Source organism: Monodon monoceros, unplaced genomic scaffold (assembly GCF_005190385.1).
Source record: "Monodon monoceros isolate NGI ecotype Baffin Bay Population unplaced genomic scaffold, NGI_Narwhal_1 Super_Scaffold_9, whole genome shotgun sequence".
NCBI classification, from domain to species: Eukaryota; Metazoa; Chordata; class Mammalia; order Artiodactyla; family Monodontidae; genus Monodon; species Monodon monoceros.
Genome location: NW_021703786.1, coordinates 6,105,192 through 6,119,797, shown reverse-complemented (window position 1 = coordinate 6,119,797; position 14,606 = coordinate 6,105,192). Strand labels below are relative to the sequence as shown.

General features: G+C 45.8%; 1 protein-coding gene across 10 annotated transcripts in view; it reads right to left on the bottom strand.

The window, feature by feature from the left end:
* The window catches only part of SCPEP1 (serine carboxypeptidase 1), a 73,221-nt gene that overhangs the window by 27,145 nt on the left and 31,470 nt on the right, over positions 1–14,606 (bottom strand). For 7 of the 10 annotated variants that reach the window (XR_003791933.1, XR_003791937.1, XR_003791939.1 and 4 more), the window contains exons 11-12: positions 14,387–14,524; positions 13,212–13,375 (exon numbers count right to left, since the gene is read on the bottom strand). Coding sequence is in view for 3 of the 10 variants with exons in the window: in XM_029211726.1 (XP_029067559.1) it covers positions 13,083–13,375; positions 14,387–14,524 (431 nt within the window). In the remaining 7 variants the exon portion in view is untranslated. Of the gene's footprint in view, positions 1–1,242; positions 1,469–1,847; positions 2,666–12,976; positions 13,376–14,386; positions 14,525–14,606 lie in introns of those variants that run through there. The other 3 variants (XM_029211728.1, XM_029211729.1, XM_029211726.1) reach the window with 3 other exon arrangements.

Sequence of the window (14,606 nt, the reverse complement as noted above, 5' to 3'; positions counted from 1 at the left end):
ACGTCCAAAGGACTCATAAGACCCAGTAACTAGTTATACTCATAGCTCAATTTTTTTCCAGCAAATGACACCTGGCAGAAGCAGCAGGAGAACGATACGCATTGGTGGAGTCCAGGGGGGCCCAGCACAAGCCTCTGGCATTCTTCCCCGTCCACACAGGAGTACAGGAGCCCTCTTTTCCCAACAGCAAACCAAACTGTGGGGAAAGCGTGGAGCACCACCCAAGGAAGCCTGTTTTTAGTCTCAGGTCAGAAGGGGCTGGTCACGTAGGCGTAACCTGTTAGTAACTCTTTCCTCACGTACTGCAGGACGAGACTTTGGGTTTGGTTTTCAAAATCTCAGCCCCACAACTACAGGAAGTAGTATTTCTTTCAGGGCTATCATAGAAGCTATCAGGTCCCTTTGCAGATCTTGAGCCATGAATTAAAACTCTAAAGTCCCAAACTCATCATTTTAATTTTAAAGAAATGTTACAATTTTTTAACTGAACAAGTATGCTTTTAGGAAATTATTCTAAGAAAATGATAAGGATGTGTGTAAAAATGTAACTAACAGGATAAATCACCAGAGCACCGTTTATAAAAGCGACAAACTAGACACTGCTTATGGGCAACACTGGGCATTTGGTAGGTAAATTATGGTACATGCATAAAATGGAATGCTCAGCAGACATCATACTGATGTGTGAACAAAGTAGACTGTGAAATAACATAGCAATGATTGCGTTTTTTTGTGTAAAATATATATGTATACACAGCAAAAAAAGATTTTCAAGAATAAACACTTAAGTGGTAACAGTGCTTATCCGTGGGAAGGGAGCATATGAGTGTTCATTTTGTTGCTTGCCTGTATTTCCTGTTTTTTCTATAAATCGCATAATTTGCTTTTGTAGTAAGAAAATGTTAATCTTTTTCAACCCTTTATTTTGATGAAAAGAAATCCAATTTTTAATTTTTATTTATTTATTTTTTTTTTTGCGATACGCGGGCCTCTCACTGCTGTGGCCTCTCCCGTTGCGGAGCACAGGCTCCGGATGCGCAGGCTCAGCGGCCAGGGCTCACGGGCCCAGCTGCTCCGCGGCATGTGGGATCTTCCTGGACCGGGGCACGAACCCGTGTCCCCTGCATCGGCAGGCGGACTCTCAGCCACTGCGCCACCAGGGAAGCCCCAAATCCAGTTTTTTAAAACTCAGTTTTCAGAAGCAGAAATGATTTCCAAGTTGTCACAGAGGCACTGATTTTGTTCTCTGTCGAAGCTGATGGGACCCTTCACAATCACAGCCCAAGTGAGGTTCTCCCCCCCCGAGTCAGATTCAAAGGGAGAAGAGTGCTTCCTACCCCTTCAGGGCGCTTGCTGCGGCTTCCGTGCCCCAGGGCCAAGCAGCCCACCTGCAGCCCGGGCCGTCCTATTCTTGCTGCGTCACCAGCCTCATTATCTGCAGAGCCACGTCCCCTCGGTCGGAAGGAACCTGGAAGCAAGCAGTGTCTGCGTTAGCACTCCTGCTTCTATGCCTGGAGCTGGGGTCGGGGCCGGCATCCCGAGACCCTGCTCCCGGGAAGGGGGCTAGCTCTGTGACAGCAACCTGGGAGGACAGCTGCACCTGGGTGCCACTCCGTAAAAGAGCATCCCTTCTAGGGCTTCCCTGGTGGCGCAGTGGTTGACAATCTGCCTGCCAATGCAGGGGACACGGGTTCGAGCCCTGGTCTGGGAAGTTGCTCCCACATGCCGCGGAGCGATTGGGCCCGTGAGCCACAGTTACTGAGCCTGCGCGTCTGGAGCCTGTGCTCCGCAACAAGAGAGGCCGCGATAGTGAGAGGCCCGCGCACCGCGATGAAGAGTGGCCCCCGCTTGCCACAACTAGAGAAAGCCCTCGCACTGAAACGAAGACCCAACACAGTCATAAATAAAAATAAATAAATCTAAATCATATGGGCTTCTAAGAAGGCCTCTGCTTAAAAAAAAAAAAAAAAAAAAAAAGATTGTCGCTTCTGTGAAATGACCCTACGTCTGGGCCCCCACCTGCTGGGCTGCAGGGGTCTAGAGAAGCCAGCATTTAGGAAGGAATCTCCTATTCCATTGGGGCTGATCTGCTGATATCTTTCTTTCTTTTTTTTTTTTTTTTTTGGCCACACTGCATGCAGGATCTTAGTTCCCCAACCAGGGATGGAACCCTCACCCCCTGCAGTGGAAGCGTGGAGTCTTAACCCCTGGACCACGAGGGAAGTCCCTGTTGATTTCTTTATAAGGGCTGTGCTTATGTTACTAGGATCCAGCCTGTTCAAGGAAGAGGGAAAATTGTAAACATTTTAAAGGATTCTATGTGTAGGAAGGGTCCCAGAGTGGAAGGGAAACTAACAGCAAATCTGTAAACCAACAAGACCCTTTGTTTGGGGCACCCCTGCTTTTACAGTTATTCAACTTTCTGTTTTCCTGTAAGATTTTTCAAATAATCCTTGTAAAAAAATCTCCTTCCCACACACCATCAAGAGGGGGAGGGGCAGAGGCCTCAGTTTGTCCTCCACAAGGATGGCGGTAGAGTAGATGGCTCCAAGTTCTGAAATTCTGCGGCTCCACGATTCTCTCACACTCCTGCCGACTCTCCTGCCAGGCTCGGTCCCCAGGAGGCACAGGCACGGTGGGGTATGCCAAAATGACACTTAATCAACTAAAGAGGAAGTGGTTGGGGGATGATTTAATAACAGTCTCCAACAGCTATTTTAAGGCTGCCCCAACTGATGCCTTGTTCTATGGGTGACAAACCAACAGGAAATGGGCCTGAACTCCTCACACCAGTGACAGCCCACAGCTGGTTCCTCCTGCCTCCCCCTCCTCTCTGACTCCACAGAGACCCTTTCTTGGAATAGTGTTCTGCTCTAAGACCTCCTACTGCCTTTTCCCAGTCAACACCGAAGGTACTCAGAGCCATGACAAAATGCCTTTTTAACCCTGTGTCCTGCTGCCTTGTCCACTGTCTCTTCGGATCAAGTTTATTAAAAGGGTGGGCTACTACTTCCTTCTGGTTTCTTAAATGGTGTCTTCACTGCTCATTCATTCACTCTGTCCTTTCCGTGCTGGCTTCTGAGCCTGCCGATTCACTAAACATGCTTTTGCCACAATTACCACCAACATCGGTGCACCCAAATCACTGCTTACGCCTCAGTCCTTTATCTGAGTTCTTGGCAGCATTTGACACCACTGGCCCCTCTCTGCTTTGGGGATGCCCCGGGTCTCCCTCCTACTTTTCTAGCTGTTCTTTACTCAAGTCTCATTTGAGAGTCCTTCTTTCTCCTCCTGCCTCTTAAATACTGGTGTATCCAGGGCCCTGACCCTGGCCTTTTCCATATTTGACTCCCGCATCTCTATCTCTAAGGACAAACATTTAACTCCAGACCCACAAATACACAGTTTATATAGTCAATTGCCTATGGATAGCCCACTCGGCTGGTCTATCGAAAAACAGTTACCAAGTCCTGCTTATTCTCCCTTCTAACATCAAATTCCTCTGTATGTCACCCCCGCCAGGATTATCATAAAAGCATCTTAGATCAGCTCTCTGTTCCAGTCTTGTCCCATGCCCTCTATTGCTAGAATGTTATTTCTTAGACAAATCTGGTAATTTTACTCCTTTGCTTAAAACCCCCCAGTGGCACATCACTGCTTTCAGGGTAGGTCTAAGCTCCTTACCAAGGCATGCAAAGTCTCCCTCTCCAGCCTCATGTCTCCTCAGTGATGCGGAGACAACCCTCCGAGGCCGCAGTTGCCTGAAGGCGCCTCTGGCCTTGCATGCACTGCTCTCTTTGACCCCACACCTTCTCCTCTTTACCCAGCTAACTCCTGCCCATCCTTAGGGCCTCGTCTTTGACCCCCAAGCCTGGGCTGGGCCCCATTCCCAGGGCCAAGCCCCATCGTGGGATGTCTCACCCCATGTTACTAGAGTCTCTTTGCCTGTCTGCCGTTCTGGTCCATGAGCTCCCAGAGCACAGAGATGGTGTATCATCCATCTGTGTACTCCCAGTACCTGGCACAGAGATGAGTAGTTATGAGACACTAAAATCTTTGCTCAGTGAATAAAGGAACCAAACAGTAAAATACCTGCTAGACAGCCACTTGTCATTAGAGAAAAGGTCATTAAGTTTGGGATACTTGTTCTTTTTTTAAAGAATAACAGGCAGCTTTGCTTCAAGTTTTGCACGCGTTTTAAGTACTCACTGTGACATAATCAGAGAGACTCTGAGCTACATGAGATGTTATGGTCACTTCCCTTCCTGTTTCAAGCATCCTAATGATTGACTGTATTTTTCTTTTTAACATCTTTATTGGAGTATAATTGCTTTACAATGGTGTGTTAGTTTCTGCTTTATAACAAAGTGAATCAGCTATACATATACATATGTTCCCATCTATTCGCTCTTGCGTCTCCCTCCCTACCACCCTCCATATCCCACCCCTCTAGGTGGTCACTAACCACCTAGCTGATCTCCCTGTGCTATGTCGCTACTTCCCACTAGCTATCTATGTTACGCTTGGTAGTGTATATATGTCCATGCCACTCTCTCACTTTGTCACAGCTTACCCCTCCTCCTCCCCATATCCTCAAGTCCATGCTCTAGTAGGTTTGTGTCTTTATTCCTGTCTTACCCCTAGGTTCTTCATGACCTTTTTTTCCTTTTTCTTAGATTCCATATATATGTGTTAGCATACGGTATTTGTTTTTCTCTTTCTGACTTACTTCACTCTGTATGACAGACTCTAGGTCCATCCACCTCACTACAAATAATAACTCAATTTCGTTTCTTTCCATGGCTGAGTAATATTCCATTGTATATATGTGCCACATCTTCTTTATCCATTCATCTGATGATGGACACTTAGGTTGTTTCCATCTCCGGGCTATTGTAAATAGAGCTGCAATGAACATTTTGGTACATGACTCTTTCTGAATTATGGTTCTCTCAGGGTATATGCCCAGTAGTGGGATTGCTGGGTCGTATGGTAGTTCTATTTGTAGTTTTTTAAGGAACCTCCATACTGTTCTCCATAGTGGCTGTACCAATTTAAATTCCCACCAACAGTGCAAGAGGGTTCCCTTTTCTCCACACCCTCTCCAGCATTTATTGTTTCTAGATTTTTTGATGATGGCCATTCTGACCGGTGTGAGATGATATCTCATTGTAGTTTTGATTTGCATTTCTCTAATGATTAATGATGTTGAGCATTCTTTCATGTGTTTGTTGGCAACCTGTATATCTTCTTTGGAGAAATGTCTATTTAGGTCTTCTGCCCATTTTTGGATTGGGTTGTTTGTTTTTTTGTTATTGAGCTGCGTGAGCTGCTTGTAAATTTTGGAGATTAATCCTTTGTCAGTTGCTTCATTTGCAAATATTTTTTCCCATTCTGAGGGTTGTCTTTTGGTCTTGTTTATGGTTTCCTTTGCTGTGCAAAAGCTTTTAAGTTTCATTAGGTCCCATTTGTTTATTTTTGTTTTTATTTCCATTTCTCTAGGAGGTGTGTCAAAAAGGATCTTGCTGTGATTTATGTCATAGAGTGTTCTGCCTATGTTTTCCTCTAAGAGTTTGATAGTTTCTGGCCTTACATTTAGGTCTTTAATCCATTTTGAGCTTATTTTTGTGTATGGTGTTAGGGAGTGTTCTAATCTCATACATTTACATGTAGCTGTCTAGTTTTTCCAGCACCACTTATTGAAGAGGCTCTCTTTCCTCCACTGTATACACTTGCCTCCTTTATCAAAGATAAGGTGACCATATGTGCATGGGTTTATCTCTGGGCTTTCTATCCTGTTCCATTGATGTATATTTCTGTTTTTGCGCCAGTACCATACTGTCTTGATTACTGTATCTTTGTAGTATAGCCTGAAGTCCGGAGCCTGATTCCTCCAGCTCCGTTTTTTGTTCTCAAGATTGCTTTGGCTATTCGGGGTCTTTTGTGTTTCCATACAACTTGTGAAATTTTTTGTTCTAGTTCTGTGAAAAATGCCTGTGGTAGTTTGATAGGGATTGCATTGAATCTGTAGATTGCTTTGGGTAATAGAGTCATTTTCACAATGTTGATTCTTCCAATCCAAGAACATGGTATATCTCTCGATCTATTTGTATCATCCTTAATTTCTTTCATCAGTGTCTTATAATTTTCTGCATACAGGTCTTTTGTCTCCTTAGGTAGGTTTTTTCCTAGATATTTTAATCTTTTTGTTGCAATGGTAAGTGGGAGTGTCTTCTTAATTTCACTTTCAGATTTTTCATCACTAGTGTACAAGAATGCCAGAGATTTCTGTGCATTAATTTTGTATCCTGCTACTTTACCAGATTCATTGATTACCTCTAGTAGTTTTCTGGTAGCATCTTTAGGATTCTCTATGTATAGTATCATGTCATCTGCAAATAGTAACAGTTTTACTTCTTCTTTTCTGATTTGGATTCCTTTTATTTTTCTTCTCTGATCGCTGTGGCTAAAACTTCCAAAACTATGTTGAATAAGAGTGGCGAGAGTGGGCAAGCTTGTCTTGTTCCTGATCTTAGTGGGAATGCTTTCAGTTTTTCACCATTGAGGAAGATGTTGGCTGTGGGCTTGTCATATATGGCCTTTATTATGTTGAGGAAAGTTCCCTCTATGCCTACTTTCTGCAGGGTTTTTATCATAAATGGGTGTTGAATTTTGTCGAATGCTTTCTCTGCATCTATTGAGAGGATCATATGGTTTTTCTCCTTCAGTTTGTTAATATGGTGTGTCACGTTGATTGATTTGCGTATATTGAAGAATCCTTGCATTCCTGGAGTAAACCCCACTTGATCATGGTGTATGATCCTTTTAATGTGCTGTTGCATTCTGTTTGCTAGCATTTTGTCGAGCATTTTTGCATCTATGTTCATCAGTGATATTGGCCTGTAGTTTTCTTTCTTTGTGACATCTTTGCCTGGTTTTGGTATCAGGGTGGTGGCGGCCCCGTAGAATGAGTTTGGGAGTGTTCCTCCCTCTACTATATTTTGGAAGAGTTTGAGAAGGATAGGTGTTAGCTCTTCTCTAAGTGTTTGACAGAATTCGCAAGTGAAGCCATCTGGTCCTGGGCTTTTGTTTGTTGGAAGATTTTTAATCACAGTTTCAATTTCAGTGCCTGTGATTGGTCTGTTCATATTTTCTATTTCTTCCTGGTTCAGTCTTGGCAGGTTGTGCATTTCTAAGAATTTGTCCATTTCTTCCAGGTTGTCCATTTTATTGGTATAGTGTTGCTTGTAGTAATCTCTCATGATCTTTTGTATTTCTGCAGTATCAGTTTTTACTTCTCCCTTTTCATTTATAATTCTATTGATTTGAGTCTTCTCCCTTTTTTTCTCGATGAGTCTGGCTAATGGTTTATCAATTTTGTTTATCTTCTCAAAGAACAAGCTTTTAGTTTTATTGATCTTTGCTATCATTTCCTTCATTTCTTTTTCATTTATTCCTGATCCGATCTTTATGACTTCTTTCCTTCTGCTAAATTTGGGTTTTTTTTGTTCTTCTTTCTCTAATTGCTTTAGGTGCAAGGTTAGGTTGTTTATTTGAGATGTTTCCTGTTTCTTTCTTTTTTTTTTTTGTGGTATGCGGGCTTCTCACTGTTGTGGCCTCTCCCGCTGCGGAGCACAGGCTCTGGACGCGCAGGCTCATGGGCCTAGCCACTCCGCGGCATGTGGGATCTTCCCAGACGGGGGCATGAACCCATGTCTCCTGCAGCGGCAGGTGGACTCTCAACCACTGCGCCACCAGGGAAGCCCTTTCCTGTTTCTTAAGGTAGGATTGTATTGCTATAAACTTCCCTCTTAGAACTGCTTTTGTTGCATCCCATAGGTTTTGGGTCGTCGTGTATCCATTGTCATTTGTTTCCAGGTATTTTTTGATTTCCTTTGATTTATTCAGTGATCACTTCGTTATTAAGTAGCGTATTGTTTAGCCTCCATGTGTTTGTATTTTTTACAGATCTTTTCCTGTAATTGGTATCTAGCCTCATATCATTGTGGTCGGAAAGATACTTGATACGATTTCAATTTTCTTAAATTTACCAAGGCTAGATTTGTGACCGAAGATATGATCTATCCTGCAGAATGTTCCATGAGCACTTGAGAAAAATGTGTATTCTGCTGTTTTTGGATGGAATGTCCTATAAATATCAATTAAGTCCATCTTGTTTAATGTATCATTTAAGGCTTGTGTTTCCTTATTTATTTTCATTTTGCATGATCTGTCTATTGGTGAAAGTGGGGTGTTAAAAGTCCCCTACTATGATTGTGTTACTGCTGATTTCCCCTTTTATGGCTGTTAGTATTTGCCTTATGTATTGAGGTGATCCTATGCTGGGTACATAAATATTTACAATTGTTATACCTTTTCTTGGATTGATCCCTTGATCATTATGTAGTGTCCTTCTTTGTCTCTTGTAATAGTCTTTATTTTAAAGTCTATTTTGTCTGATATGAGAATTGCTACTCCAGATTTCTTCTGATTTCCATTTGCATGGAATATCTTTTTCCATCCCCTCACTTTCAGTCTGTATGTGTGCCTAGGTCTGAAGTGGGTCTCTTGTAGACAGCATATACACAGGTCTTGTTTTTGTATCCATTCAGCCAGTCTGTGTCTTTTGCTGGGAGCATTTAATCCATTTACATTTAAGGTAATTATCGATATGTATTTTCCTAGTCCCATTTTCTTAATTGTTTTGGGTGTTTTATTGTAGATCTTTTCCTTCTCTTGTGTGTCTTGCCTAGAGAAGTTCCTTTAGCATTTTTTGTAAAGCTGGTTTGGTGGTGCTGAGCTCTCTCAGCTTCTGCTTGTCTGTAAAGGTTTTAATTTCTCCATCAAATCTGAATGAGATCCTTGCTGGGTAGAGTAATCTTGCTTGTAGGTTTTTCTCCTTCTTCACTTTAAATATGCCCTGCCACTCCCTTCTGGCTTGCAGAGTTTCTGCTGAAAGATCAGCTGTTAAACTTATGGGGATTCCCTTGTGTGTTGTTTTTCCCTTGCTGCTTTTAATATGTTTTCTTTGTATTTAATTTTTGATAGTTTGATTAATATGGGTCTTGGTGTGTTTCTCCTTGGATTTATCCTGTATGGGACTCTGTGCTTCCTGGACTTGATTAACTATTTCCTTTCCCATATTAGGGAAGTTTTCAACTATAATCTCTTCAAATATTTTCTCAATCCCTTTCTTTTTCTGTTCTTCTTCTGGGACCCCTATAGTTCGAATGTTGGTGCATTTAATGTTGTCCCAGAGGTCTCTGAGACTGTCCTCAGTTCTTTTCATTCTTTTTTCTTTATTCTGCTCTGCAGTAGTTATTTCCACGATTTTATCTTCCAGGTCACTTATCCGTTCTTCTGCCTCAGTTATTCTGCTATTGATCCCTTCTAGAGTATGTTTAATTTCATTTATTGTGTTGTTCATCATTGTTTGTTTCCTCTTTAGTTCTTCTAGGTCCTTGGTAAATGTTTCTTGCATTTCCTCTATTCTATTTCCAAGATTTTGGATCATCTTTACTATCATTATTCTGAATTCTTTTTCAGGCAGACTGCCTATTTCCTCTTCATTTGTTAGGTCTGGTTGGTTTTTACCTTGCTCCTTCATGTGCTGTGTGTTTTTCTGTCTTTTCATTTTGCTTATCTTACTGTGTTTGGGGTCTCCTTTTCGCAGGCTGCAGGTTCGTAGTTCCCGTTGTTTTTGGTGTCTGCCCCCAGTGGCTAAGGTTGTTTCAGTGGGTTGTGTAGGCTTCCTGGTGTAGGGCACTAGTGCCTGTGTTCTGGTGGATGAGGCTGGATCTTGTCTTTCTGGTGGGCAGGTCCACGTCTGGTGTTGTGTTTTGTGGTGTCTGTGGCCTTATTATGATTTTAGGCAGCCTCTCTGCTAATGGGTGGGGCTGTGTTCCTGTCTTGCTAGTTGTTTGGCATATGGTGTCCAGCACTGTAGCTTGCTGGTCGTTGAGTGAAGCTGGGTCTTGGCATTGAGATGGAGATTTCTGGGAGATTTTCGCTGTTTGATATTATGTGGAGCTGGGAGGTCTATTGTGGACCAGTGTCCTGAACTTGGCTCTCTCACCTCAGTGGCACAGCCCTGACGCCTGGCTGGAGCACCAAGAGACTGTCCTCCACATGGCTCAGAATAAAAGGTAGAAAAAAAAGGAAGGAAGGAAGGAGATAAAATAAAATAAAGTAAGGTAAAATAAAATAATTATTAAGAAAAAAATTTTGAAAAGTAAAACAAAACAAAACAAAAAACAGACAGACAGAACCCTAGGACAAATGGTGAAAGCAAAGGTATACAGAAAAAATGTCACACAGAAGCATACACATACACACTTACAAAAAGAGGAAAAGGAGAAAAAAATAATCTATCTTGCTCCCAAAGTCCACCTTCTCAATTTGGGATGGTTCATTGTCTATTCAGGTATTTCACAGATGGAGGGTACATCAAGTTGACTGTGGAGCTTTAATCCGCTGCTTCTGAGGCTGCTGGGAGAGATTTCTCTTTCTCTTCTTTGTTCTCACAGCTCCCGGGGTTCAGGTTTGGATTTGGCCCTGCCTGTGCATGTAGGTCGCCTGAGGGCGTCTGTTCTTTGCTCAGACAGGACAGGGTTAAAGGAGCAGCTGATTCGCGGGCTCTGGCTCACTCAGGCCGGGGGGAGGGAGGGTTGCGGATGCAGGGTGAGTCCACGGCAGCAGAAGCCAGCGTGACGTTGCACCAGCCCAAGGCACGCCGTGTGTTCTCCTGGGTAAGTTGTCCCTGGATCCCGGGACCCTGGCAGTGGCGGGCTGCACAGGCTCCTGGGAGGTGAGGTGTGGATAGTGACCTGTGCTTGCACACAGGCTTCTTGGTCGCTGCAGCAGCAGCCTTAGCATCTCATGCCCGTGTCTGGGGTCCTCGCTGTTAGCCGCAGCTCGCGCCCGTCTCCGTAGCTCCTTTAAGCAGCGCTCTTAATCCCCTCTCCTCACGCACCAGGAAACAAAGAGGCAAGAAAATGTCTCGTCTCTTCGGCAGCTCCAGACTTTTCCCAGACTCCCTCCCAGCTAGCCATGGCGCACTAACCCCTTCAGGCTGTGTTCATGCCGCCAACCCCAGTCCTCTCCCTGGGATCTGACCTCCAAAGCCCGAGCCTCAGCTACCAGCCCCAGCCCGCCCCGGCAGTTGAGCAGACAAGTCTCTCGGGCTGGTGAGTGCTGGTCGGCACCGATCCTCTGTGCGGGAATCTCTCCGCTTTGCCCTCCGCACCCCTGTTGCTGCGTTCTCCGTGGCTCTGAAGCTTCTTTCTCCCTCCGCCACCCGCAGTCTTTGCCTGCGAAGGGGCTTCTAGTGTCTGGAAACCTGTCCTCCTTCACAGCTCCCTCCCACTGGTGCAGGTCCCATCCCTATTCTTTTGTCTCTGTTCTTTCTTTTTTTCTTTTGCCCTACCCAGGTACGTGGGGAGTTTCTTGCCTTTTGGGAGGTCTGAGGTCTTCTGCCAGCGTTCAGTGGGTGTTCTGTAGGAGTTATTCCACGTGTAGATGTATTTCTGATGTATCTGTGGGGAGGAAGGTGATCTCCACGTCCTACTCTTCTGCTATCTTCCTGTCTCTCTCTGGGAGGTTCTTAAGAGAAGACTAAGGGAAGGGCTTTCCTGGTGGCGCAGTGGTTGAGAGTCTGCCTGCCCATGCAAGGGACATGGGTTCGATCTCTGGTTTGGGAAGATCCCACATGCCGCGGAGCAACTAAGCCCATGCGTCACAACTACTGAGCCTGCGCTCTAGATCCCATGAGCCACAACTACTGAGCGCACGTGCCACAACTACTGAAGCCCGAGCGCCTAGAGCCTGTGCTCCACAACAAGAGAAGCCACTGCAGTGAAGAAGCCTGCCCACAGCAACGAAGAGTAGCCCCCCCCCACCACAACTAGAGAAAGCCCACGCGCAGCAGCGAAGACCCAACACAGCCAAAAATAAATAAATAAAATAAATAAATTTATATATAAAAAAATATAGAAGACTAAGGGTCAGAGAGGTTGAGGATAAGTTATTCATGGTTAAGATACCTAATAAATATTGTGAGAACAGGTATACCATATACCCAAGCTCCCACTTTCCTCTAGGTCAGGGTTTCTCACCCTTGACATGACTAACGTTTCACGCAGCACAATTCTCTGTGGCGGGGGGCTGGCCTGTGTGCGGCAGGATGTTTACGAGGATCCATGGCCTCTGCCCACCACATACCAGTAGCAACCTTCCCCAAGCTGTGACAACCCCAAATGTCTCCAGACATCCCTGAAGTCCCCTTGGGGCAAAACTGACCCCAGTTGAGAACCACTGTTGGTAACCCTCAAGTCCCTCAGCATTTCCTTGGCGGTCCAAGTGAATGCTCTATGATGTGCTCACTGTGCAAATGAAGCTTTAAGGCCAGTTCCTTAGGCTCTCCTTTCTAGCCAGATAGCTGTCCCTCAGCCCCTTCTCTGTGGAGATTCTGTCTTAGCGCTATGGCGCCAAGCCTTACCATCCCTCCCACAGATCTCCTCCAGCAAACTGCCATCCGGGACGAAAGGAGAGCCTGCATTTAAACGGCTGGACCAAAGCATAACCGTGAGGGAAACACCTGGGCCCCTCTGCTTCCTGGGCATTCCCGTCTTTGGCTCCTTTGCAGGTAGTCTGTGTGTGTATGCGTGTGCACGTGTGTGCATGTGCTTGCATAGTGGATCCATCCCTCCATCATCTCCCTCGGCCCAGGGAAAGCTACTCAGTCCACCTACAGCCTAAGGGGAAACACCGTGTTCGCTAGGCAAGTGCAAGAGTGCTGCAGCCTCAGTGCCCGTCGTTGCAGGTGAAGCCACTTCTGAATTGAAGTTCCAGAGCCACCGCGCCTCACAAACACTTGTGCTCTGCACTGTGCTCAGCCTTACAGACCACCGAGCTCTGATTTCACTCCCTGAAAATGTCAGGGAAAGACAATTTCTCCCTCCCTCCCTCCCTCGGGACAAGTTGTTCCTTCAGGACAAACTGTCCAGAGGAAAGTAACATTCAACTCATTTAATCTAAAGAGCAGAGGATAGAGAACCCAGCGTAAGTCTCTCAGGAGGATTTACTCACAAACAGAGTTTCATTAGCAACCCCAAAACACCCCCAAGCCCAATGCACTTATGAGACCAGTGCGTGTGGCTCTTCCACCCCCAACTCGAGTGGCAAATCTGGAACAAACGCTGACCCTCTCTCACCATGTGTCCAGCTCTGAGAATCCAGTAGAAAGCCAGGTTCTTGTGGGACTTGACAAAGGCAGACGTTTCTGAAGTCTTAGGGTCACTGTGCAGGGGCTTCCACTTCAGCTGACTGAATTTGGGCAGTTCTGCCCACTCCAGTTTTCGCACCCAGGCCTCCTGACCTGGTGAGGGGGATAAAGAAGGGCCCAGCATTAAGAGCTGAGTGGAGGAGAACCCAAAATCTGGGTCCCATGATTCGGCATGGAATCTGCAAGCTGGGATGTACATAAAACTCACTTTGGGATCTTGTTAAAATGCACATTCCAATGCAGTAGGTCTGGGCATGGCCTGGGACTCTGCATTTGTAGCACTGTTTGTCCCAGCCACAGCCAGGCTGCCCAGGAGAAACCTAACAGCTGTGACTACTTTTTGCTCCTGACCCTCCCCCTGCCCTACGCTCTGTAGGAAGGAAATTGGGGACCTCTGGAGGTGGACAGCACTGTCAGGAGGACGGAGAAGCCTCAGGGTAAGGAGATGCTGGATCACATCGGGGAGGTCGTGGAAGAAACACAGAACCTTTTCAAATCGTCCTCAGTACCCTTGGCTCCCAAGTCGCAAAAATATTCAATCCCGCTGACTCTGAGGAATGCTCATACCCTCCAGACCATGTGCCTCGATTTATCTGCCAGTTCTGAGAACCTGCCTGAGCTTCTCCCTGGCCCTCCCTGAAACCAGAGGTGGGCACAGGTGGCAGCCAACGCGGGAGGGACCCCACCAAGACCATTTCCCCTGGGTCCTCATCTTTACAGGGTCAGCAGGGCTGTCTTGATTCACGCTGCAGTGCTTTACCATCCCCTGTGACGCTGCACAAAAATGAGGTTTTCCCTCAGTTAAATGGTGCCTCTGTCCGGTGGCTAGGGAAATGCCTTCTTTTTAAATTTCGAGGTGGGCGTGGGTATTATCCTTTTCTGTAATCATACCTAAGGCCTCAAAAGCTGGACAGGCCAGGCTTCTCTGAGGGGTCACAACCTCGGGCAGCCCTACCCTCTTCAAAGAGTCAAGGTCAGGGGTGGATGCATGTAACAGGAAATGGCCTTCCTCCTGCCATTTCAATGTCAACAGTCCCCCAAGAGGCCAGTTCCCTTCCAGCTCAACCCACGACACTGCTTCCATGGGCCCCGAGTGGTTCCTACCCATGGTGTCCACGATGAGGTCAAGCTGCCCATTATACACGGTCACGTTGACCCCGGCTTCCAGCAGCTCGTCCACAATGCTGATGACGGGTTTCATGAAGTCCCCCTCCATGTTCAGGAAGACGCTGGCAGCCTGGCCTGTACAAGGGGAAGGAGAAAGAGGTAGCAGCTTGGAACCTGCCAGAACAAGAGGCACCTTTCAGCCCAGAGCACCCAGCAC